The sequence below is a fragment of the Temnothorax americanus genome, unplaced genomic scaffold (assembly GCF_048541705.1).
Source record: "Temnothorax americanus isolate GAGA-0224 unplaced genomic scaffold, ASM4854170v1 Scaffold5, whole genome shotgun sequence".
Taxonomy (NCBI): domain Eukaryota; kingdom Metazoa; phylum Arthropoda; class Insecta; order Hymenoptera; family Formicidae; genus Temnothorax; species Temnothorax americanus.
This window is the reverse complement of record NW_027509657.1, coordinates 8,146,665-8,171,445: the sequence shown is the minus strand read 5'-3', so window position 1 is coordinate 8,171,445 and position 24,781 is coordinate 8,146,665. Positions and strand designations below refer to the sequence as shown.

General features: G+C 45.0%; 5 protein-coding genes and 1 long non-coding RNA gene across 8 annotated transcripts; 3 read left to right on the top strand and 3 right to left on the bottom strand.

The window, feature by feature from the left end:
* Positions 1 to 306: 306 nt before the first annotated feature.
* Positions 307 to 14,202, bottom strand: Lis-1 (LisH and WD40 domain-containing Lis-1). 3 transcript variants are annotated; one of them, XM_077418623.1, is made up of 8 exons: positions 14,044 to 14,200; positions 12,966 to 13,166; positions 9,332 to 9,483; positions 4,321 to 4,474; positions 3,977 to 4,183; positions 3,466 to 3,876; positions 3,027 to 3,375; positions 307 to 2,897 (listed from the first exon to the last, which is right to left on the bottom strand). In XM_077418623.1, exons 3-8 carry the CDS (start codon positions 9,367 to 9,369, stop codon positions 2,824 to 2,826), a joined length of 1,233 nt encoding a protein of 410 aa, XP_077274749.1. In that variant the 5' UTR covers positions 9,370 to 9,483; positions 12,966 to 13,166; positions 14,044 to 14,200; the 3' UTR covers positions 307 to 2,823. The 3 variants fall into 3 exon arrangements, with proteins under 3 accessions (XP_077274749.1, XP_077274748.1, XP_077274750.1); XM_077418622.1 differs by lacking the exon at positions 12,966 to 13,166 and having other exon boundaries at positions 14,044 to 14,202; XM_077418624.1 differs by lacking the exons at positions 12,966 to 13,166; positions 14,044 to 14,200 and adding an exon at positions 13,784 to 13,923.
* Positions 14,203 to 14,422: 220 nt separating this feature from the next.
* Positions 14,423 to 15,144, top strand: LOC143904207 (SOSS complex subunit C homolog). The gene is made up of 3 exons (XM_077418651.1): positions 14,423 to 14,695; positions 14,775 to 14,899; positions 14,989 to 15,144. Exons 1-3 carry the CDS (start codon positions 14,668 to 14,670, stop codon positions 15,142 to 15,144), a joined length of 309 nt encoding a protein of 102 aa, XP_077274777.1. The 5' UTR covers positions 14,423 to 14,667.
* Positions 15,145 to 15,322: 178 nt separating this feature from the next.
* On the top strand, positions 15,323 to 16,456 carry LOC143904199 (rRNA N(6)-adenosine-methyltransferase Mettl5-like). The gene is made up of 2 exons (XM_077418641.1): positions 15,323 to 15,662; positions 15,744 to 16,456. Exons 1-2 carry the CDS (start codon positions 15,323 to 15,325, stop codon positions 16,037 to 16,039), a joined length of 636 nt encoding a protein of 211 aa, XP_077274767.1. The 3' UTR covers positions 16,040 to 16,456.
* Positions 15,690 to 18,584, bottom strand: Aldh7a1 (aldehyde dehydrogenase 7 family member A1). Its single transcript, XM_077418605.1, has 9 exons — positions 18,372 to 18,584; positions 17,998 to 18,214; positions 17,663 to 17,850; positions 17,381 to 17,580; positions 17,188 to 17,303; positions 16,967 to 17,095; positions 16,803 to 16,912; positions 16,423 to 16,683; positions 15,690 to 16,292 (listed from the first exon to the last, which is right to left on the bottom strand). Exons 1-9 carry the CDS (start codon positions 18,531 to 18,533, stop codon positions 16,080 to 16,082), a joined length of 1,596 nt encoding a protein of 531 aa, XP_077274731.1. The 5' UTR covers positions 18,534 to 18,584; the 3' UTR covers positions 15,690 to 16,079.
* Positions 18,585 to 18,890: 306 nt separating this feature from the next.
* Positions 18,891 to 24,145, bottom strand: Ebo (exportin ellipsoid body open). Its single transcript, XM_077418569.1, has 16 exons — positions 23,800 to 24,145; positions 23,423 to 23,626; positions 23,130 to 23,321; positions 22,870 to 23,029; positions 22,528 to 22,784; positions 22,287 to 22,450; positions 21,905 to 22,211; positions 21,728 to 21,820; positions 21,487 to 21,655; positions 21,284 to 21,422; positions 20,824 to 21,179; positions 20,397 to 20,724; positions 19,917 to 20,114; positions 19,577 to 19,849; positions 19,318 to 19,483; positions 18,891 to 19,253 (listed from the first exon to the last, which is right to left on the bottom strand). The coding sequence occupies exons 1-16, from the start codon at positions 23,800 to 23,802 to the stop codon at positions 19,176 to 19,178; spliced, it is 3,087 nt and encodes a 1,028-aa protein (XP_077274695.1). The 5' UTR covers positions 23,803 to 24,145; the 3' UTR covers positions 18,891 to 19,175.
* LOC143904208 (uncharacterized) lies at positions 20,008 to 20,725 on the top strand. Its single transcript, XR_013258864.1, has 2 exons — positions 20,008 to 20,148; positions 20,230 to 20,725. It is a non-coding gene; the product is annotated as an uncharacterized LOC143904208 (long non-coding RNA).
* Positions 24,146 to 24,781: the final 636 nt, after the last annotated feature.

Below are 24,781 nucleotides of genomic sequence, written 5' to 3'. Positions count from 1 at the left end.
CACGTGTAAGAATTTTAGAATATACCATTTTTTATTTAAATCGATCTTGTATAAAAAGATAATTCCAAGTTTCATTGATTGAGCTCGTAGTACTCCTGCGATATAGCTTTTTGACACGTAGATTTTAAAAGTCTCCTCTCTCTCTCAAAATTATATTTTTGATAAAAATTCGATTGCTCGAAAGTGGTCAATGTTACTGCCACCACGTTCGCTCTATAAAACTATATACATGAGACTAGGTGAAAATTTTCCAAGGAGCACGCGTAGCGCGTTTCAGGATCACAATAAACGTCTGCCAATCCTGTGTATCACAAATGACAAAGAATACTTTATTGTAAATCTACTTGTCATTATTACTCAAGCAGGTGGAAAGCGGAATCAACACAGAAATCATCGTGACGAATCTTATGATGACATGCGACGCTACAACGTGACTTTTCGTGTTTTCTCTTTTATCTGGTTTTTTCTTTTTATTACATCTACGTATAAACACGCACAGTGGGTGTTTGGTATGCGCGTCTCGCTTACAATGCTACGCTGCTAATTCTCTTTGCCCTATTGTACACTATATAAAATACTGTCATGCACATGTCGATTAATTAATATGTTCTGCAGAGGAGGAGGGATTCCTTAAGTTTACCGCTCTGATCGAGACTACGGATATTCTAGCGTAGGCGTAGGCGTAGGGTACAACGGAACCGGACTACAGATTTAATACCTGCAAACGTAGAAAAAGAAAAATTATGCCGTTCCGAGACGAAGATACGACGCGTGTAGGTGTGATGATACTTGCAGCATACATATAACGATTTCAGTGACAACTCTGTTTATTATTCACCAAAATAATTTAGTACCACATTAAATTGAGGGGTATCTCTTCTCTTCTCGGACGGGGGGGAGGAGGAGAGGGATTTGTCTTATATTCGGCTGAATGAACAGTAGGGTAAGGTAGCGGTCGGTAAACAAGTGTCGCGCGTTGGAAAAATCATCCTTAATTAAGCGATTCGATTATCGATTACGGATTCCACGTTTTATATACGTGTGCGAATGTCCCTTCTTATTCGAATGCCTGTAAAGTCGGACGCTTTGTCTCTTGTATCTACTATGCCTGTGTATGAGTGTACACGTATATTTGTGTGTGTTTCTGTGTGTGTCGATCAATCGTTAAATTAGCAGTTCTCCCCGAAGTTTATCTTCGCCTTATCTTCCTTCTCTATCTCGTCTATGTCTATGTAATGTCTGCGCTACCGTTACTACTAGTTAGAACTAAACGATACAACTAGTACTACCTTCTCAATGGAAACCCACGCAATGAACTACGCGCTTCTAAAAACTTTCACACGTTACGCCTCACGAGTCTCCTCTCTCTCTCTCTCTCTCTCTCGTCGGCTCCACTCGGACGCTCGAGCCCTCAGTCGCATTCTCTAGATTCGTCCCATCATTCTACAGTCCAGAAATTTTTAAATCTCGTCAGGCGATTCCCTGACTCTCCGTGCCTCATTCAGAAATAAATGAGACCGTTCGATTGACATCTCTCGATTCGGAGAGAAATTCACAGATTCAGATTTATACATACACATATGTAAATCCAATTCCAAAGGGGCAAGTCGTTTCAAGAGAATCCGATCTACGCACAGACGCGTAACAATATATTCGTTTGCGATTGAGACGATCTTTGCGTTGTCATGTCACTTTTGTTCCTGTATCATTGTCATCGCTTGTGGTTTATATCACTTGTGACGTTATGTTACGTGTCCCAGAAAACAGATGTTTCGTAATGCGGCAAATGTGATAACAATTCAGAACATACGTGAGCCGACATTAGACGATCATTAACACTTGATACTTTGTATAGTACAAAGACACTGCGCGTCTATACGCGCGCGCGCGCGCGCGTGTGTGTGTGTGTGTGTGTGTGTGTACTGCGTGTAATATGCTTATATATATATATATATATTTATATATAATATATATAATATATGAGTAAAGAAGGAGCAACATCTTTCGTTCTCTCAAGAACTCTCGAGGAGAGCGCGCGAACAATACAAGTGACAACGAATTAAGTTACCATCGTAGTTGCGCGGTAGTGACGCCACAGCCGAAATTTTCGCCACTGCCGACAGAAAGTTAAAGAGATTCGCCGTGTTCTTACGCAAGGGTCATAATCGAGGAGGACGATCTTCTTCTCTTTGCGCGCGTACGTGTGTCGGCGTGTGTACGTGTGTATACGACCAGCTGGTAACTAATACTTTAACGGATACCGTGCATAAGCAGGCGAAGAGAGTAAGAGTAAATCAAAGGCGAGTTATACTCGTCAACGACATCGAATTTTCGCGCTGCGTGAGTAAAGACACGTGTATGTATATGTACAGAATATAATGCCTACTACGATTGCACAACTGCCTAAAGGAATATAACTCTTGTAATTGTATATGGCATTAGTGACCCCACGTCCCGTAGGTGATCCGTAATGAGAACTCGTGGGAGCGTCCTCTCGATCGTTTGATCCTCGTGACCGTTTCTCGATTCACTCTCCTCGAATAGCGCGGTTCATTGCCGTAAAACGATGTATTTTATAATATACGTACCACTTATACTTTATTTTATAAATTAATTAAAGAGCTCTTAACCATACGTGTTTATGTGTGTTTATGTATAATAATAATATTAATATTAATAGCATATGTACGATAGCTTTTGTAGCAGCTTACTCTTCCGGCCGATTCCATTGAAATGGATGCGCGTTCGTCTTTTTTCTCGTTTTATACTTCCGTTCGCTTCCGCACACGACGTCCGACGGAAAAAATCTTTAAAATTCGGTGACTAGCGGCACTCCCAAATCTTCACCGTTTGATCGACGCTCCCGGTGACCACGTAAGGATGGTTCTTGTGGAAATCTGTGGTCAACGACGTGAACATATATGTATGTGACAAATAACGTGACAGGCCGCGTCTGATAATTCAATGAAACTGTGGGGAAACGTTGCGTCACGTGGAAGAAAAGTGAAAGGGACACGTGTACGAACCGACAGAAGTGCAGAAGTGAAGATGTGCTTCGAGGGTCTTCGTCACTCGCTTGTTGCGCGTGTCCCAGACTCGCAGCGTCTTATCGTCGGACGCGCTGACGATAAACTTGCCGCCAGGATGGAAGACGATGCATCGCACCCAGTTGTCGTGCCCGACGAGGGTGAAGAGACACACCCCGGCGCCGACGTCCCACACGCGGATCATCTTGTCCCGTGAGCCGGAAGCGAGGAAGGGCCCTTCGTGCGCGCCCTTGTTGTCCGCCCCGGCCGCCGCGTTGATCGACGCCCTCGCGTTCTCCGGCGCCCATGCGATGCACTCCACCACGTGCTCGTGATCCCTAAACTCAACCTGTGGACACGTCCAAACGATTTTGCGTTACGACGGAACGTTGGACTGGCCTGTGAAAAGCGAGGCGGGAACCCGGACTGACTGGCGTACCTTTGTCTCCTTCGTCGCCAAGTGCCATACCCGAACAGTCTGATCGTTCGAACAGCTGGCAATGAGCTCGCCGCACGGGCTGATTCGTGCCATTCTCACCCATTCCCTGTGTCCGGTGAGCGTCTTCACACAGTAGCCCGTCGCCACTTCCCAGATCTTGATAGTCTTATCCCTGGAGGCGCTCACGACCAAGTCACCCTGCGGCACGAACGCGACCGAGTTGACATTGTGGTCGTGGCCGTGCATAGTCTTGACGCAAGCGAACGACTGATGGAAATCCCACAGCTTGATGGACATGTCCGCGCTGCAGGAGGCGAGCAACTTGCCTGAGGCATCGAACGCGATGTCCTGTACGCTATCGGTGTGACCCTTCAGCGTTCTCTCGAAGTCACCGCTCTCAAAGTCCCACACCTTGAAGGATTAAAAAACAAATGTGTAAAAAGTTGTTTTTAGTTTGAAAACTTGCGACGTCGGTAAGCAAACCGCGTCTACTTGCGCGTCGCTCTCTCACCTTAATGGTAGCATCTTCGCTGGCGGATACTACAAGACTAAAAACCGGGTGGAAAATAACTCTATTGATAGGGGCTCTGTGTCCGGACAAACTGAACTTCTCCGGCGGCCTCGGTATCCATTCGGACGGCGATCTCTTGCCGCGCGTTGGCGCGCCTTCTATGAACTCCTTCTCGGCCTCGGAGAGTTTAGATTCCAGTTCCATTACCTATAACGCGTTACAGTGCGAGTGCGTACAACGAATCACTTAGCTGACATAATATACCGTTGAATTCTTCTGTGCACGCAACACTATGGAGACGCGAGAGTCCAGAGAAACGATCTCTCAAAAAGAAGGGACTTTACCTTCTTCTGCAACCGTATGACCGAGGTCCACTTCTTCTCCAAGAGGCCTCCGTACTTCCTCTCCACCTCTCCCGGCATATCGGCTTCCTTCTTGAATGCCTCCAATGCATCTTGATAGCCGTTCGTGCTAAGGTAATCCGCGATCGCCTTATTTCTAGAAGCGTCAATTCGTTTTTTTTTTTTTTTTTACGACCAACGCGGAAACTTAGCAGGCAGAAAAATGGCAGGCTCGTCTCTATCTCTTTATTACGTTTGCATAAATAGATAATCGTCGAGGAACGTTTAGATGATTTTCTTCCAACTTTCTTGTTTGCTTAGCCGTATACGCTTTCTTGCAAAGTAAAAGTATCACAACAGGACTAGGAGAGGATAAGACGGAGAAGACGTGAGTGTCAGGCGATAGCTTTAATCGCCGATTGTTCCGCGTTGGCGTCGACCGCAGCCGCCTGTTTATGACGCGGAGATAAAGATAAAATGCCGTACCTGCGATCCGACACAATGGACGGGTAAGGGGGAGGCCGTGAGGCAGGTTGTATACGTGGGAAAGAGATTGAAAGTCGGGCAAACTTGTGCCAGGGTGAAAGGCCCCGAGTCGGCCGTTCGTCTCTATCCACCTGACTACTCCACGTGACGGTAAATTATCGTTCGCGATGCCTCGCGATTTCTGTTTTGCACGGCTAACACGTGGCGCGTAGGAGCAACTCGCTGGCGGCGTAATATAAAAAAAAAAAAAAAAAGGAAAGAAAACAAGACCGCTTTGTCTCGGCAGAAAGCTGAACGTGCGCTGGCCGCATCCGCTATTAGCCGCCGCTGCAACGTGCCGATTTGACATTCGTTTTAATGAATGGAGAAACGTCATTCTCAACGTCCACAACGCGATTCAACATTTGTTGAGAGTACAAAGCATGCAGATAATAAAAATGATTCATTGACATATCTGTGCGCGCGTATTGAATTAAATACTGTAAAAGCAAAAATTCGCATAACACGCATAAATAATAAAATAAAAATATAATAAAATTTTATCTCAACGAGTAACAACAAAGAGAACGTTTAATTTATAATGTACGTTGTATAGTGTAATTTGACGGCGCAGTACTGATTGTAGAAACACTCAAGTTCGTGTAAAAACAGACCGGTAGGCTTATCTGTCGTCAGCTGATATCAAGGCAAATTAAAAGTTTATTTACACAATAAATAAATGATAATAAGTAAACCTGTGGAATATGGATATAGTTCAGTCGAAGACTAGAAGCTCCAACAATGAAAGCTAATCCTACGTATCGTAAAAAAAAAAAAGAATCAAGATGTGTCAATAATCTTTTGGAAAAAAATATTCATTCGCTGCTACGTGCCTTCTAGTGTACAATCAACTTAGAACGTCGTAACGTGGGGTTCTACACGGTGATTCACGGCGGCTAATTACGCATTAATTCACGGAAAACTAAGAAAAGGCTAAAGTGGATAATGACATAGGTAAATTCATAGGGGCGCTTAACAGTGTGAGAAATTCTGCATTTGATGCTCACGCGGGACATCCGCAAGTGGCAGGTATGTGGGTATGTGTGCGTTGCCGCAGGTACAAAAGTGGAAAATAATGTTTCGAGCTAGGCAGGTAGGCAGGCAGGCAGGGATCATTGTCTCCGTGAGTGCGGAAGGCGATCCGTCAATCGACACCCGCACGTCCGAGGTTCGTGCGAGAGCACGGGAAAACGCAGCAGACACGACGCACGATCTCGTGACAATAGGTCACGCACCTGACAGAGAAAGAGAGAGAGAGAGAAAAGAGAAAAGATATTCTATAAATACGAAGGCGTTGTAACGGCGTATCAGTAAGTTGTTCCGTACAAGTGCGTGCCCCAGGGGTCCGTACGCAAGCAACCATGCGAAAGCCGTGGCATTCGAAATTCATTCGCCGACGAACGCCAAGAATCGGTTTTTGAAATTTATTCCGGGAACATTTCGGGATTGATCCAGAGAATATCTATCACCGTGGGCTTGGGATATTTACTGTCGCACTGATGTCTGCAAATGGCATTATTACGGGGGCATCACGGAAGAGACGTTTCTTCTCCTTTTGCGTCTATTTTCCTTCCATCGCACGAGGATACATGGTCATTAGGCTGCACGGTCCATTCGCGATGTCGGATGTCGTACGCGCGTTCTTATAGTCGCGTGAGAAATGATGAAAGTGCACTTATGTCGCTCATTGGCGAGAATTCTAGGACGTGACGCTTGAAAAAGAAAAAAAAGAATATCAGCGCGTGATGTCCTTACAGCATTAAGGACGACAAACAAAACGTTTTCCGGAAATTGGATGCTGACAGGCACGTCGTTTGCGCCGCGTTTAAGACACGAGCATAACGAATGCGAGAAACACTTGCAGCAATCGAAATTAAACTCCTCCGCTCTCCGATCGTCACGCCTTTCATCGTTCATCGTATAAATTAAAGATAGAGCCGAGAGAGGAGAGGCCAAGATCGCTACCGGCGATACCGCCGCACGTTTCGAGAGGTGCTCTCGTATACAAAGATCGGAAGGATAGACGGCGAGCGTAACGGTACAATAGAACTTCAGAGCCGCAAAATTCTTTCCTCCCCCCTCCCCCCTCCTCTTTCGCTCTGCAGCGAGTGCACGATGACGTGTGCGAGACATGTTGTGTTTCGGCTCGCCGCAGGAATGCAGCGTGAGGTGCAGAGAGCGATGTCCTGAGGCGCTATCCTGAGCTCCTCGGCGTAAAGGTGAATACGTGAAAATGGATATGCAGGGAGCGGAGGGTACGTCATTCCGTCAGGCCCTTAGCGTATAAAACAAACGCTGACATCAGCGTGAAATCATCTCGTCGTTATCTACATATCACGTTTAAACTTTTCGAGTAAGCGCGTCTACATCGACGTGACTCTCCTCATCTGCAACTGCATGATATATACATTACATGATCAACTTTACGTTCACAAATGTTAATTTAATGTCACAAATAAAAACTATTAACCTACTTGGCACTTAGGAATACATTTATTCGTGTATAGCCCCTAGAAATTTTATAACCGTCTTGTAACAATCTCTCAGAGCACAAACATGCAGATACTTTGCATTATTAATTACCAGAAAAATTGTGTGCCTATACGTAACTTGTTTTTTATAATTAATAAAAGAAAACGATATATTGGGGGGGAAAAAAAATGTAAAACTATAATAGAAAACTCAAAAAATCCTAAGAGGATATAAAGGTCGAAGAGCCAATTTATATTTATTAAAATATCGACTATCCAGATGGCGAAACCACATACACCTTCGACGGCAGTTCCCCTATTAAAAATGCTAATCGACCTTTCATTCAACCCTCTGTATCGGTTTACGGGAAGCCCGCGGAAGTGAAAGTCGCACGCCAGAGGGATCGTTTCGCCATCCACTTGCTAAGACGTTACACATGTGCAGCCCCTGAGGGTCGGTAGGCGTTCTTAGGAGGAAAACAACATGGATGCGCAAAGGTACACCTGTGCTAATCGATGAGAGGCCCTCTCCCTTAGGCGGAGAACCAGCTCTCATCCCCTTCCTCTCTTCGTTCCGAGGGTTCGCCGCCGCCGACTCATTCTGCGGGAGTTATCGATCCCGCAGTTCGCGCGTGCTCGACAGACACCCTCACCACCCGGTCCCGCCATTCCCCGCACGTGCCCGCCGCTCGCCCCCGAGATCGACGAGCGATTTTGCGTCATAGGACGTACTCGGCATAGATCGAGAATACTTACGATCGATGCCGCGGCGGTGTCCTCGGTTGACGTCGCGTTGCCGTGTCGTATGCGGGTCGCTCGCGCACGAGAAGGACGAAACAAAACCGAGGAATTAATTATAAACAGTTTGCTTAAATAATCCAAGAGTTCACTTTGAGTGAGAGATTTTCATGGAACGTCCAATACTTGAGCCATGAAAAGAAAAAAGAGAAAAGTATCAAGGAATTCCGGTCCTAATACGATCCGAAAATATATTTTTTGAATCGCTGAGAAACAAAAGTTATTATTTCGCGCAAACATATTTCGGACGTACTCTTCAAGATTTTTTCAAGTCTTGCCGGAAGGAAAACGAGATTCGACTGCCTTAATATCGTCATAGGACGATTGGGGACGAGAAGAGAAATAACCGGTGACGCGCAAAAATACGCGTTTCATATTGAAAGATAAGCAGGAATTGGGACGTGGCGAGATAATGGCGACGATTGACGACGTTCGATTCTCCCGCGGGTATAATACGCGCGACAGCACTCGAACAGGAAACACAGTCACACGGAGCGAATGCTCGACGAGCTGAAGAACTCTCGACTCTCGGAGATCGTTATTTGCTTGCGCGAGTGACTCATCTAGTCATCTACGCCGGGCCTTCTAACTTCTCTATATGTGAAATCGAAGGCTTGCAGGCATGAGGAAATTCAAGAGCGACTCCCCTATGCAACTCTCACACCTTCATGCGCCCACGATTATGCAAAATGTAATAAACCAATTACATAGTTAGCTCATTAAGGCTCAATGCTCAATGCCAATTAACGATGCCAAGGTAGCTCAAAAGATTGCCCTATTGCGTTTTCTAATAAAAATTTGAAAAAATTTTAATAACAGCTCAACGACGTCAATAAATTGAAATTGAGTACAAAGAGCATTCGAAAGCTTATTAATAGTTACCTGAAATTCTAGGAATGCATCTGTGAAGATTTTTCATGAATGACAACTCTCGTCCTCGCAGAATATAAAGAAAAGATTGAAACTATTGTTGCGAGAGAGAACTTTAGCGTAGGTGGTGCGCGAGATACGAGGGGAAACCTTGTGTATTTCCTCGATTGATCCGTTCCTCGGACTATACGCGTTCGCGTGTATCAACCCCTACAACTCGTAAAGAAAGAGATAGGAGCTTCGTAGCTGAGGGCAAGAGATTGAGGGAAGCCGTTAAGCGTATAAACGTCGGGATGGAAAACATGCAAATCGGTAGTATTTTATGATGTACGCGGTATAGGTCAACTTACAACTCCTCCCTCTGACGTTGAGACAGCACCATTTTCATGATCCTCGTGTGTGACCTGGCTGGATACCTCGATGGTGGGTTCCGTGGAGCGCGACTAGATCTTCCAGTCACCTCTCAATGATCTCAGTGCCCCGCCTGCGCCATCGGTATTGCCTGTGACAAAAAATTACACACGTCACTTAAGAATACTAATCTACATCTTTAATTTGCTTTTATTTACGTTGAAATTGGAATAAAAATTTAGTATACTTTTAATAATCCAATAGAAAGAGAAATGTATATACATATATATCCCGTTTCCCCCTTGAGATAATTTTATTCCAGGAAAAAGAAAAATTTTACTAGAAATAGCCTTATTCAATATGTCAACAGTAACGAAGCGATATATTACGTGACAAAGATACTTGGCGGATAATACTTCTCCTTCTTTGCATACAAAATTATTTCAGAGAATTACGCGCGAGGTACATTTTATACCCGCTTTATTCCCGTCTACCGCAATACGTCTACCGCAAAACGCGTTAGCAGTAGTCGTATTTTTCTATTACGGGGAAAGAAGCTAAGCGGCGGCGGAGAGCCTCGTGAGAGCCGACCGTGCCGAATTGTTTCCGCGGGTATAATATAACGCGGGGGCGCGCGCGCGCACAATACGCCTGAAATCAATGTCGTGGTTTATTTTACTTTCCATCGTCGCGCGGGAGAGAGAAACCTGATGCGGGTCTTGCCCGCTCTCGCCGCGGGAACCACTTTGCGAGCTTACGTCGCGCGCACGGAAAGCGGCGGTTTCGCGGCCGAGCTTGGGATTCTCAGCGGCGCGATTTCGCCGGATCGATCGTATACTTTTCACCAGACGTCGCACGAAAGGGAAAGGCGGCTTGAAAAGTGAAGTTCGAAATCACGACGCTGACGTGGCGATAATAAACGGGTTGCGGGTACGCGCGCGGTCGATTTTTGCCTGGAACCGTGAGCGTCGACAAATATCAAATTTAACGTCGCAGAAACGATGCACGTTATGCCTGCGTTAAATCACGCCGGCCGTCGCGTCGCATGCCGATCATTACCCCCCTCGCGTGAACGTTGAAAATTAAATACGCAATTTCCTGTCGAGTTGAGAAACGAAAATCGATACACATGGCAGGGGGAGAGGGAGAGAAAGCTGTGTACGTTCGCTGATTCGAATGTTTGCAAAAAACTGTAGTACATTATACGAAATGTATATTAATTATATGAGCCTGTTCGTAAAAAAATTTGCGTATGTATATCACATTTGTATTGACAATATATTCACTCTGAAAAAAAAAAAAAATATATTCGAGGCAGGGCTCGATAATACGATTATAACAGAGTATGAGTCTCGACTCCATGACTCAAGTTTCTTGCACGGATAATCGACAGTAATAAATGATGATTTTTTTAAAAATACCAGTTGTCTTGGACAGAACATAAGCAGAGAGCAGAGCCGATAGTACAAATCGCTAATCCCAACGAGGGAACGATCAGGAGGAAGGACCTTGACAGTCGTAAAGGCGCGCGGCGTGGCGTAGCGTCGGCGCGGGCGCAGCGTCGTCGCGACGCTTCCGCGACGCGATGGTTCGCGCCGCGATGCGCCGTGATCGATAAACCGACACGGCACAGCACGCCCACCCTGGCGGTCGAGCGTATATTTTCGTCTTGCGGTGCATTTAAATATTCATAACGGCCTCTTTCTACCTCGTAACGCCGGCGTAACGTCGTTAAAAAGCAGTCGACGTGCATTTGATTGGGACACTCGCCGAGGAAGGTCGCGGGACGGGTCCACCTATCGACACACTACAACATATATAAATGAATAACGAGGTGACTAGACAGAGAGAAACGTGGAGGATAACAGAGTAGGGAATGGAGAACGCGTGGCGAAATAAGAAAGAAGAAAGAGTAATAAACGTAAGAATGTACCTCTCGCTTCGGCGAACGCACGCACGGAATATGAATGGGGCGACAGGCTAGTCAACCAAGGAGCGCACGATATACTCGGCTCGAGAAACTGGATCTTGGCCGCCGCGCGTAAATGCACGCGGCCGCGACTTGCCGTGAAAAGTCAAAAGTTCCGCGTAAACGGAGGATATGCGTACGTTACGATGTCCTTGCCGAGCAACGGCACGATAATGCGCCGTACCGCGGCGAGAAAAGGGAATTCCTTTCGGAGATTCGCTCGCCCATTCAACCCTAGGCGGTCAAGGCTCTCCTCTATCTAAAAGTAAGAGACCTATGCGGAACAATAATCTTCCTGCATTGAATGCTTTCTGTGGACAGCACAAATTTATTATTTACGTTAACGATTTACGAAACTGTCGAGGAAGTCATTCGCTTGAATTAGTGTTGGATCATTAGCTTAAAGAAGTGTTTTTTTTTTTCGACTTTGATAGCTTTGATTTCCCAATGTCTCGCGCACGGCGAGTCTGCCGCGATACTTAATGTCGGAGGCTCCTTTCTAGCTTTGTGCAAAGGTCTTACAGCTGCTCAATAAAGAGATCTCGGTATAATAACACGAGCTAATCCACGAGGCGGTGTCGTAAATTCTTATCGCAGCCAATCGCTCTCTCTCTCTCTCTCTCTCTCTCTCTCTCTCTCTCTCTCTCTCTCTCTCTCTCTCTCTCTCTCTCTCTTTCTCTCTCTATACACCGTCGGCGATCGATCCTCCGCTGGCTCGTTCGCTTTATAACAGTTACGTTTCCGGGATCATCGGTCCAGAGTGAGTGACTGCCGACTTTCCTGACCTCGCGCTCCTACAATCTATCTGCGGCTCCGTGCGCTTCTCCCGATTAAGCGACTTGCATATTAAACGCCGGAATCGACTAGGTATCCGCAGGGAATCGTCGACTGGTTGAGACCGTTGCTCGACCGGAGCAACGATCTATCTGAATCGCGCGAGACGTCGTCCTCGACGAAGCTTCGGAAGAGAGATGTGCAGCTAATAAAACTAAAAACCTAATAAAAACTCGTTACAAAACATAATTATACGATTGTCATCGCGTGGATTACTTATGAAACGTGATCTACTTTGCGACTATCTAATCAATATATTAAAAAGCTACTTCCAATCGCCCTGATAAGTTAAAACAAATTCGAGAGAGAGAGAGAGAGATTACGTTTCCCACTTGGTGATTTAGAGAGCTTCGAATCCTCGGGACTCGCGACTAATTAACGTGCGAAATTCAACGGTATCTGGGCGGTCGGATCTCTTATCCGCGGGGCGATCGCGATTTTAATCGGCACGACTGTGCGCGATTCATTTGTCAAGAATCTGGCGATCTGGCGGAGGAACGCGTATCGTTATCCGTGTGTCGCGCAATTAGGCAAGAGACCGAGACTCTCGGCGCGGCGCGGCGCGGCGCAGTCGCGGGGCCAACGCGGAATCAACTAGCGAGGAAGGAGGCCCCGAGAGATCGCCGAGCAATTGGCATCGGTTCGCGCGATTCTATCCAGAGGATCGCGAACCCGGACTCATTTTTTTCCCATCCGATGCGGACGATTCGCCGTCGGTCTTATAACAGGACTCGGGAGAATCGATCGCACGAGGGAGTGACGACACCTGGAAAGTTAACGTACGCGGGTGTCACTCTCGACCCCGAACCAGACGTGAAATTTAGACATACGACAAACAAGCGATGCGACGTCGAAGGGAGGGCGCGTTCCAGGAGTCGCGTAATCCGAAAGGAAGCGTTGACCGGCTTCGCCGAAGGTCACGGCAGGTGCTCCGATTGCGCTAACGGTAGGCCGCCTCCCGCCTCAAGGTTGGTAAAGAGCGTGCTCGGGAAATTCGGCGGGATATTCCTAGGAAACGTTGCCGCGCTTATCTGTAACACGCGAATATCTGATGCACGCAAAGTGATATGGCAAGATGCCGCGAACCAAAAGAAAAAACAACTTGACCGCGGCATCTTTTTCGACAAAAGAATCGAATCGTCATTTATTAAGTAGATGAAAGAGAGAGAGAGAGAGAGAGAGAGAGAGAGAGAGAGAGAGAGAGAGAGAGAAAGAGCGGAGTCCCGCTGACAGCTGATCGCACATTATCGGAGTCAAGTCTGTCAAAGTAGCTCGCGCGTCTACCGTGCATCGTATGCGCCCCTCATTCAACGGATAAATAAGGATGTTAACGCCATCACCCGAGACGTCTCTCTCGGAGAAGGTTGCTGCGACGCACGGCCGACGGTGGTCACGGCGCGAGGCCAGTCCGCGAAGAAAATCAATTCGCGTCTGGTGACGTGCGACGCGTATACGTCGTACGCGGACGACGGGTCCGGACGCTCTCTCTCTCTCTCTCTTGCGACGGCCACGCTCAAAGAGGCGACCGCGACGACGACGATGACAACGTTCGGAGCGTCGCGGAGACGAAAACGCTGACGTCGCCGTCGCGTGTACGCGCGCGCGCGCGATTGCCTACGCGACTCTCGTGCGGATGAAACGTATGTACCAAATGTGACGCCGCGACCGCGACGTGCGGGACGACCGTTTGTTGTAGATCGCGCACGGCCATTTTGCTAGAACCCGTCACCGTCATTCGTCTGTGACTGTGCGCGACCGCCGCCGCCGCCGCCGCCTCCGCTTCTCTCTCGCCACCGGCCGCGGCCCCGCTTTCGACGCTCCCCCCTTGAGATTCCGCGCCCCCGGGGTCCTCCTTGCCGAGGCCGAGGTTTCGCCGTCCGTAACCGGGCTTCTCGCGCGAATACTCACGTCTGTTTCACGGAGCAGCAATAACCGTGGAACGTAGGACCGCCTGGAGTCGGGAATCGCGTGAAAACCGGGACGACCGCCAACTATCGGTGAACACCTCGGGATCACTTCCACACTTCTGCGATCGGACTGGCCCCCGCGAGGTGGCGTCTGCGCACTTCCGACGCATGCGTGACGTCGTCGTTCGAGCGATTCCGGCGCCTCCTGGCGACATTTCACCGAGCGAACACCAGTGCCCTCTAGCGACGAATTCTCAACAACTAATTGCGGTCGCGGTCGATCTGATCATCGTTCCGCCGGTCACGTAGAGGTAGCGGAAAATTGTATGCCGTATGGAAAATTTTAAGGTTTGTTTACACGGATTATGTGTATGTCATAAAGTCATAATGCACAAGTCAACCAATCACATGTTTAATATGTGAAAGATACAGCGATATTCCTTTTAAGATTATATTGAGTTTATCGTCTATTAGTTTACTATCATTGGGTCCATTGGGTCTATGTATGTGCTTTCTCAGATTCTCATTCTCAGGTCCCCTGGGAAGGGTTTAATAAGTAATAGTATAACCTGTACGCACGTCGCGTGGTGATTTTCGTTGTTATTGAATTATTTGTGCGAATTTGATGGCTTTTTCGCAATCAAACTCAAGAGGTGATTCTAATGAGAATGCAATACCCTTTTATCTCACGCTTTGCACATTTTTCAAATTTTTTACTTTGCTCGTTTGTAGAATTGCAGAATAGAAAAATCTTAGAGGAGCTGCAGCTGAAGAAGCAGATGCTTCTGAAGCAAGGAGTCGCGCCGACCTTAAATACGTCGTTAGGGGTCTCGTCGACTGGCTCCGCGTCAAGTATAGTAAGTGTATTCTGTACAAGTTTTTTTTTATTTTTTTTATTTTTTATTTTGCTTTAGTACACATTGATATATATACTGCTTCATTATAGACGGCAACGCAATCTAACGATGGCGTAGCGATAAGTGCGTCCCAAAGAGCAGCGTTGCATAATGCACACGCAGCTTCGTTCGGTTATTTCGTTACGCAGGACTCTTCCTTCGGAAACCTGATATTACCGGTTCTCCCTAGATTTGACAATAAATGAGTCCACCTGTCCTGAACAATACTGATGTGTGTAAACAATTAAATGTTACTAAAGACTATATATACCAATAACATTAACGAGACTTCGTCGTCAAAGAATTAGAGATCGACGTTTTATATAAATATCAGGTGTGACGAGATTCTGTTCGGGAGAGATCACGGTTGATAATCTTCTAATAATGGCTGGGCTTCGACTTCGTCGATTGGAGGAATATCTGCGGCAACTGGATGTCTTTGAAAAACCAAAAGTCTCACTCGAGCAGTATGCCACCAGTGCGCATATTGCCTCGCATTTGTTGTACGCCGCACAGTCACAGTTTGACGACATAAAAGGTAAAAGCGTAGCGGATCTAGGCTCCGGATCTGGCATATTGTCGTTGGGTGCCAAAATGCTTGATGCTGCATACGTAGTTGGATTCGAAATAGATTCCGACGCGGTTGATATACAGTACAGAAACTGCAGTGACATAGAACTCTTTGTCGAAATTGTGCGGTGCGACGTACTGCAATATTTACCAGGTATCTATAACTATAAATGTACAAATATCTCATTGTATTATTTATTAAAGATACAAATATGTAGCGTTTCACGTTTTACAGGAAGATTTGAAAAATACTTTGATACTGTTATAATGAACCCACCTTTCGGCACCAAGAACAATCCCGGGATCGACATCAAGTTTCTGGAAACGGCGATCAAACTTTCGTCCAACGCGGTTTACTCTCTGCACAAGAGCAGCACGCGGGATTATGTTCTATCGAAAGCAACGCAGCTTGGTGCGAGAGGAACGGTGATAGCCGAGCTCAGATACGACCTGCCGAGGGCTTACAAGTTCCACAAGAAAGCGTCCGTCGACATTCAGGTGGATTTTATACGGTTTGAATTAAAGCGCTGATTTGTTTTCGGGGAAAAAAAAAAAAACACGCCTATTGACGTTATTCAAATTTGATGCCCTGAGCCAGAGGTAGCTCGTTTCCGTAATTGATTGTGATGGTGGCACGCCGCATGTAATGTTTCCACGCGTCGCTTCCGCTCTCACGGCCTCCGCCCGTGGCCTTTTCACCACCAAACGCGCCGCCTATCTCGGCACCGCTGGTGCCGATGTTGACGTTGACTATTCCGCAGTCTGATCCGTGAGGGCTAATCCACTGTGCGAGGAATTAATTTCGATAAATTAGCTCGAATATACTCGATCGTACGCTGTATATAAATTTGCTCATACGTAATATTACGCAACATTACGCATTTTCAACGATGTATTGGTTGTTATAAATTTACCTGAAATACATTTCCAATACTTTTAGTAAAGAGACTACTGCTCAATCCTTGCTCTACGCCGTTGTTAAGATCGATGGCCTCCTCCAGAGAGTTTGCTTCCAAGATGTACACAATCGGAGCGAAAGTTTCTTGTTGCACCACTTCGACACTAGCTGGTAAACCCGAGATGATCGTCGGCTCAACGTAAAAACCGGCTCGCTCTATTTGCTTTCCACCGAATTCTATCGCGCCACCGGCTTCTACAGCCTTCTGAATTGCTGCCTGCGGCAAAAATTATCGGATTGATCGAAAAGTTCCCTCTCCATACGCGTTAAAAGGAGTGGATTAATTTTTGACCAACACTCCGCTTAAAAGATAATTTTTTAAATTGGCGCACATACCTTGTATGCGTCGACTGCTGGCTGATTGTGCAACGGTCCATACAGCACACCGTCATCCAACGGGTCTCCGACTCGGTCCAATATGCTTTTATACGCCGTTTTCAATCTCCCTAAAAATTTTTACGTAACATGGGGCGACTAGACATTTTCTTATTTATATTTACCTAGAAATTCGTTCTTTATCTTCTTATGTAATATTAATCTCCTGGTAGTGGTACATCTTTGTCCAGCTGTTCCAACGCATGAGAAGACCGCTGCTCTCACTGCCATTTCTAAATCGGCATCCTGTGCGACTGTCGACAAAGGAGAAACGGTTACGAATGCATGTGTTATCTATGGCATAGGTATAAGCGTTATAGAATTGACATTTTAAGGACGTACGCACCGATTAATGCGTTGTTACCACCGAGCTCCAATAGAGATCTTCCAAATCTTTGCTGAATCTTGAGAGCTACTTGTCTTCCTACTTTCGTGCTTCCGGTGAATGAAATGAGAGGTACCCTAATGACAATCGTTACCGGCCTGTTCAATACGCGATGTACGACATATTAATAGAGTAAATCTAGATCAAAACTGACCGTTTGTCGTTCACCAGAGTCTCTCCGACATCCGGCCCACCGGTGATCAAGGATGCGACGGAACCTGGGATACCGTTGCGCTCCAAGACGCTCGCGATTATTTTAGTAGTCGCGATGGCTACCAAAGGTGTGCTCGATGCTTCTTTCCAGACGACGGTGTTACCACAGACCATAGCGATAGCGCTGTTCCAGCCATATACCTGAGAGACGGCGAGTCAGTAAATTGTTGTAAGCTGTAAAGCGAAGTGATATCGCGCAATATTCTCTGGGAATGATATTCACCGCTATGGGAAAATTGAACGCGGAGATGACGCCGACTACGCCTAAAGGATTCCATTTTTCCAAGAGCGCGTGGTTCTTTCTCTCCGACGGGAATAGGCTGCCGGGTAATGTCCGCGACAACCCGACCGCATAATCGCATATATCGATGAATTCCTGGACCTCGCCTATGCCCTCCGTTAATATCTTTCCTACGGCATGATGCACTCTGCATTAATTAACATATATATATATATATATATATATATATATATATATACACACCATAGACATTCCGATATACTGCAATTATAAGCTGTTATAGCGAGTAAAATTTTAACGTTCGTTGAGATAGTTACCCATTTCCAAGGATACTAAACGTCCCAGCGGCTCCAAATATCTCCTGAGCTCGTCCCCAATTTGCCGTACGATGTCTCCCCTAGCCGGCATCGGGATAGATGCCCATTGTGGCCACGCTTTACGTGCTTCTGTTACAGCATTGCTAGCTTCCTGTGGCGTGGACTCGCGGACCTTCGCTATCACTTTGCCGGTCGCCGGCGATATTGATTCTACCAACTATATTTAATATGAGTACGATTAATTGTACTCAATTATTTATTTTGCTTAGGTGTTATCGCAATCATGCTACGTAATTTATTTAAGATTCCCTCCGGTTTCTCCATATTGTACTTCATTATCTATCTCGATAAGAGACAGGATTAACGTTACTTACCTTGCCAGAACCACCCCACCTTCCATCGTAGAGTCCGGGATTTTCAACGTTGATACCTAATTGTTTTAAAAATCCATACTTTGGATCGGTCACTAAGTGTCTCGTCATTTGGAATTGGGATTGGGAAATGTAGCAACCACTTTTCTTCAACAAATGTGACATTGTCGGTCGCTTGTTACTATACAGACTAAATTCGTTGACTTCGCGTCAACGCCAAGTCAATAAATAGCTCGGGTTATCAGTGACGTTGTTTATCGAGAGAAAGAGAGGGAGAGAAGAAAGACGATAAGGATACAAAGATATCTTACTTAGCGCCGTATCTGAACACACAACACTAATAACAAATGAGAAATGGTGTGCGCTATTAGAAACTTGTTTGAATCTTTGTGATAAAGCATAAACATATATCATTTTCTAGCTGTATTTTTATCCGTTTTACTAGAGGCACGTACTTCTGTAAGATTTAAAGCCATACAGATGACACACGGAAAATGTTGCTATCTATAAAAATATACACGGTTATAGACATATAAAAAGACGCGTTTTATTCGCAATAATAACATTTACAACATCACAAGAGGATGGTGCGGCAGTGGTATACACAGAATGGTAAATGTTTACAAAAGGTTTGTCTTTTTTCGTTACAGTTAATGTCTCTTGTATCTCATGTATCTGTATCTATCTAGAGGCACTCAGGAGAGATTCGATGGAAATGTTAATTTTATTTAAATGCCACTGTAGAAGTCTTATGGAATAATTTCTCTCTCTCGTCGTGAATTCCCTCTCAAGTTACAAATTCGTGCTTCAACCCGGTCTACACAATTGGTAACACCTTAAATCTGAAATGAGCTGGAGCACTGATCTGGTCAAAGTAGGTTGATCCTAAAAATGATGTGTTATAAGTTATTTACGTACGTCCATTGCAATTTCCAAGGATACAACATACCGTGGATTTATCAAAGTTTCCTAGCAAGGTGGCTCTTTGCATATCGTCTACGCCTTCGCAAGTTGCCAAAAATGTTGGTAAAAAGTGGTTAAAAAACCACCCTATATTAACAGATGCTAGACTATGAATAGCCGCAGCTATTTCATCTGCCAACAAGTTGTGGGACCTGTATAAATCAAATGAGACATACATAATTGAACACATATTATTATTAACATATAATATACGTTATCAATAAAAATAATACTGAGATACTCACCGGTGAAATAAAACTGTGAACAACGCCATTAGAAATCTCTCGAGAAGATGAACTTTGAATACGGGTCGTTGATAAAGTCGCCATCTGATATTTAATTGTTCGAGACTCTGCAAGCTCTGTCGGAATATATTGACGTCCGACTGAAGTAGAGCTTGACCAAAAGCCTCTAAAATTGCTACTAATTCTTCTTTGTGCTCAGGTTCGTCGTCAGGAAATACAAGAGTCAGTAGTACCGAGGCCTTATAGAAATATTGCCACCGATGCATAAGAATACTAAAAATTAATGCGAAGATTATAATATTTATGCAAAAATATGATATGTGTACTACCAATGTATTACCTGTGAAAGAGCTTCAGTAAAACTAACGTCGTATCCGGATGAGCACTTAGGTTGCTTCCAACAGCAGGCCATACTTGACCCAAACATAGATTCGTTATCGAGGGAACAAACGCTTTAAATGCATTGCTGGGTGCTGATACGACAAGTATCAAAATTTCCAATAACTGATCCAACGCTGGACCAGCAGAAATATTTTCCCTGCGAATGAGACAATTAATATTTTGTTAAAATTGTAACAATTTAATTTTTAGAACGTAATATGATTTTTGTCATTGTTAAGAGTATACATGTAACAGCCATACAAATTTTGCAGCAACTCTGAACTCTTCAAAAAAATTTAACAAGTGAGAAGACAAAATCCACAAATAGTACATATTATTTAGTAAAAGAAGGAAAATATTGAACGTATTTTTTGTCACTTGGATAACAATCCAACGAATTAAGCAGTTTTGCCTTCGTATCACAATACTTTGTACAAACCTGGTATAAAGTTGCAACATGCCTTGAACTGCGTTTTGCATAAATTCGGAGCCCAGTTGTTGTTGTAATACTGAAAATGCCGAATGTAGGAAGCTAAGTAACAATTCGCATATACTCTGGCACCTTATCGCACAAGACAATAATTCTAATGTCCTGTTTACGATTGATTCTAGACACGAGTGCAACATCTTCTTTATAGTCGTAGACGATGACGCGCAATCTTCTAGTAGCTGAGTCAGTGGCATTATCGTAATCGAAATTGTCGATTCTGAAGGCACTGGTTGTCCTTGCATACCCAAAGGTGCTGACAGAGCTAATATCATAGTATCTAGACATAAAATATTTATATATTTATATATCACTTTAAAGAATAGAACGGTTAAATAGACAGTGTTGCAGAAGTTTACACAAAGTAATAATAGCTTACCCAACAACCTTTGCCTCGTTGCTGCATCACCAGGTGGTAATATAATCCCGTTTATCAATGCTCTACGTAGAACTTTAATCGTATCCGATTTCAAGTACGGATACGTGCCCATAGAAATTAGATTCCTGAAAGTCGGTTGGTCCCATAAGATGGGCTTTAAAATGGCGGTGATACTTTGAAAAAGATGAATGGCAGAGTGGATGAGATTTGGAGGAGGCGGATGGTCGCAGGACGCGGTATACGTCGTTGCCCAAAGACACGAATCGATGCAACGCTGACAGAGCATTTCCTTAGCCTTCGGTCTTCTGGCTATCCAATGACACCATGCTTGAAGAGAAGCCAAAAGCTGTGAATGTCTAATAGCGCAAATCAATACATAACGAGTACGTACATGTCACGGCATATCATTAATCATGCTTTTACATGCTTAAAAACATGTAGATTACAGCTAGGTACTTACACTTCTATGAGATCCATTACGATAGCGGCTGGTTGTATCGCTGCTTTATACAGCTGATTATCTCTCGCAAACATACACGCCTCTAGAGTTTGTGACACAACTTCTTCGGCTAAACCTTGATCGATGTTTGCTCGATCTCCTATTGACACAGACAATTATATTTTCTGTAATCGAAAACTAATAAAAATCGCTCGATTGCTTACCGATGAAAAGAGAATATAGCCTGGTTAAAGCTTGGGTAATCGACGCTAAATCTCTCAGATGCGCATGCACATTTGATGCCTCTGCATCATTTAATAAAATAACTCGGCCATTAGCGACTGCCGCGCCTAATTCACCAAAAACGATTAATCCTTCTCTCCACGAACGGTACTAAAAAAATTAAATCCAACATTATGAATGCTTCCATAATAGCGATAAGACCGTCCGCCAATTAGAAATTACCAATAACGTAAATATCGGGATAGGTGAAATGTCAGCAATCTTTGCCAAACATTCTATATTGCACCTTAGAAAATGTTGCCATTCTGTTTCTTCCTGAAAAGAGAGATCGTGAGATATTATACACGCACGATTATTGATTTTAAGTAAGAGTTTAAGAGTTTATGAGATTAAACTTACATTCTCGTCCAAATTTTCCGTGTCGAGATCTCTCAATACCCGAGCGTTCAATTTAAAACTCATTTTTTGTAAGATCCGCTCGGCGAGAGCTAAGGCGACGGCAGAGTATCGCGACTGAGTGCTCTCCAAAAGAGTGGTCCAAACATCTAGACAACGGAGATATCCGTTTACGGTAGAAGCTTGCTGGAATGTATGATGGCACAGTACTTCCAATAATGTATTTACTGGAAACTTTGAGCTTGACTCCATCTTTTTCATGTGATTCGTTATAAACAATTGCAAAAACTCGGTCATTTTTTCCATGTAGCTGAAAGAACGCATTTTATTTCGCGCGTTGAAAACATTTCAAAATTCTTCGTACTTAAACGCATTTGGTTCACACCTCTCCTCTATCGAGTCCAGACGTTCCATTAACTGGAATAAACCAACGCCATTCTGAAATATCTCCAGTAACAATGTATCAGTCTCGTCGGGCGAGAATGGTCTGTATAAAAGTTCATGGATCGTAGTCAAAGCTTGAACGGCCATCTCAATTTGCTTGCCATTCTGTGGAAACGTTAACAAATGTATAGTTGTGGTCTCATCCGCTACCGCAGATTCTTCTCACGAAAGTAAAATCCTACCATCGCATCGTGGTATTTGGCACATGTGAAAATGGCATCTAATAAGTTACCGGAGATACTGCCCGACACGTCTATCCAACTAAACAGGTGCGCCAGAACTTCAAGAGCAGCTGTGCAAACTTCACTCGTTCCCGTTGCTAATCCCTCGACGTCCAACACCGCTCGCGCAGGTGCAAGACTTTGTCCGCCGGTGGGTGACGGAGGTGGTGTCACGGTCCCAGAACGGCTTTGCAATTTTGTAGTTTCTTTCAGAAGAACTTTTAGAAGCAACAAAGTGAGAAATTTCAAGATATTATTTGCGATACGACGTTCGTAAGACGACGTAAACTTGATAATACGTACCTGTAAGCGTATCCAAAGTCAGAGGCACTTGTGCACTTAACAGCCTGAATAGCTCGCTTTTCCTGTGCATTGGTAAATCCTCTCTCGGCGTGGCTAGTTCCTCCGAAGCTGTTCTCAAATATACAAGTCCCAGCAGTCTCGTGTGTTTGTGGCCCAACAGCTGTTTCACAGAAATCGGAGTGTTTCACAGAGAGTCAAATGCATATAATTCACATACATACATTACATTTAAATATATAGAACCGTCTCTGTTCGCAAACCTGTAAAATATTAGAGTAAAAATCCGGATAGAAATGCGGCCAGTCGTGTCTCGCTATGTCCACTACCAGTTTCACTACTTTGTTTCTCACGAAGGACGCGACGTCCCTCTCTAGCGACAGGGTGTACAAGGTGGATCTCGTGAGAGCCCTGTCTTCCCACGGAAGGATGGGCCACCTCCTGCCGATGGTCGTCTAACGATAAGTCAAATAATTCAGACTGAGAAGCGTCACGTCGCATCGAAAGGAGCGTTATATCTATATCCTATATCCGCGAAGGAAGCTCGCACACGTACCTCCAGAGTGGACAGAGCGAACATACTGACGTAGTGGTTGCTCGTGGAGGACAAGAAATGCAGACACGGCTTCCAGGAATCGATCTGTCCGGCGAACTCCTGGAAGCTGCGCTCGATCGTGCGCTTCCTCTCGTTCGTCGTCTCCGGGCGGAAGAACTCTGTCATGAGCTGCTCGAGATTCTGCAGCGCGGCCGCATCGTCGTCCTGGAAATGTTCGCGCACACATTTCGCAAATCTTCTTTCCACCTTTACCACGTTTCACCAACTCCGACGCGATGTCCCGCGACAAAACGAGACACGGGCGTGCCGTGTCCTCTTTCTATCGAGGTCCGCGCCGCGGATACAGCGAGAAAGATCATTCGTATATATCTCTTTACCATGGTAGCCTCCTAGGGAGATGGTCGCACCAGGTCGCACCGCGATAAAAATGCAATGTATAAATATACAAAACGAGGGAGGTTAGATCCTTCACTCGTCAGACGTCATCTTTGAACACCCAGTTTAGAGTTTAGACGTCCGGGGGCCCAGGATCTTCTGGAGAGTGGAGAGTACTCTGGTGTTCTGGACGTGGGACGTGGGACGTGGGGTGGGACCTCCTTCGGGGCCAGTGGCGTCCGGTGTCCGGTGTCCGGTCACTGGTGCGCAGTCGCGTGCGGTGCGGAGCACGTTCGCCGCTCGCGCTTCGTTCGGGGGATAGGACTGCCATCAATCAGCGGAGACAATTCGCGCGAGTTGGAGCAGATCACCTGATTGTAGCATCCTTTAAAATAATTTAAAAGATATGCTATATCGACATGCTCCTGTATATTTTGACACTTCTTTGTCTATATTGTGATGTCATATATCAATGTTGTCGTCAGCTTTCGACAATTATCTTTAAAATAGTAAGATAATAAACGCGTATATATCTATATATATTCTTGATATGTGTTATAGGACATATTAAAATAGTTTTTATTTTTTGACAATCAATTATTTTAAAGAGCTGCATTTTTACGGTATCTCACGCAATGCCGTATAAGGTGTAAGTAGAATATTTAAAATACGGTTTTGTTCGACTTCGAAGAGGTTTAAACCAATTACTCGCATGTATGTACGTACGGCGGGTTGCCGTTCCACAGGCGCGTCATGCTTATGCATCACGGTCGATCGACTAATAATATTATATATAGCGCACAGAGAAATTTGGATTTGAAGTTCAATCGTAAAAAAAAACAATTGTTTTAATTGTATTTATTTACTAGCTGGTAACCCGGACTTCGCCCCGGTAACGAAAAATAGTTTCTTTCGGGAAATTCTACCCCTATTTTATATGGTCAACCCGACTTTGTTTTATATACATATATAGATATAAGGCTG

Bases quoted from the DNA above. Each gene is read 5' to 3' on its own strand.
- LOC143904207 (XM_077418651.1), top strand. From the start codon at position 14,668: ATGGCTTTTTCGCAATCAAACTCAAGAG. The intron at 14,696-14,774 runs GTGATTCTAATG...GCTCGTTTGTAG, and splicing joins TTCGCAATCAAACTCAAGAG to AATTGCAGAATAGAAAAATC. The intron at 14,900-14,988 runs GTAAGTGTATTC...GCTTCATTATAG, and splicing joins CTGGCTCCGCGTCAAGTATA to ACGGCAACGCAATCTAACGA.
- Ebo (XM_077418569.1), bottom strand. The intron at 22,451-22,527 runs GTAGGATTTTAC...ACGTTTCCACAG, and splicing joins CCAAATACCACGATGCGATG to AATGGCAAGCAAATTGAGAT. The intron at 19,254-19,317 runs GTATGTTGTATC...CATCATTTTTAG, and splicing joins GAAACTTTGATAAATCCACG to GATCAACCTACTTTGACCAG.
- Lis-1 (XM_077418622.1), bottom strand. From the start codon at position 9,369: ATGAAAATGGTGCTGTCTCAACGTCAGAGGGAGGAGTT. The intron at 4,475-9,331 runs GTAAGTTGACCT...TGACGCTTCTAG, and splicing joins CAACGTCAGAGGGAGGAGTT to AAATAAGGCGATCGCGGATT. The intron at 2,898-3,026 runs GTTCGTACACGT...CGTTGACCACAG, and splicing joins TCACTTCTGCACTTCTGTCG to ATTTCCACAAGAACCATCCT.
- LOC143904199 (XM_077418641.1), top strand. From the start codon at position 15,323: ATGGCTGGGCTTCGACTTCGTCGATTGGAGGAATATCTGCGGCAACTG. The intron at 15,663-15,743 runs GTATCTATAACT...CACGTTTTACAG, and splicing joins CGTACTGCAATATTTACCAG to GAAGATTTGAAAAATACTTT.
- Aldh7a1 (XM_077418605.1), bottom strand. From the start codon at position 18,533: ATGTCACATTTGTTGAAGAAAAGTGGTTGCTACATTTCCCAATCCCAA. The intron at 17,096-17,187 runs GTGCGTACGTCC...CTTTGTCGACAG, and splicing joins TGGTAACAACGCATTAATCG to TCGCACAGGATGCCGATTTA. The intron at 16,684-16,802 runs GTATGTGCGCCA...TTTTTGCCGCAG, and splicing joins CAGCAGTCGACGCATACAAG to GCAGCAATTCAGAAGGCTGT.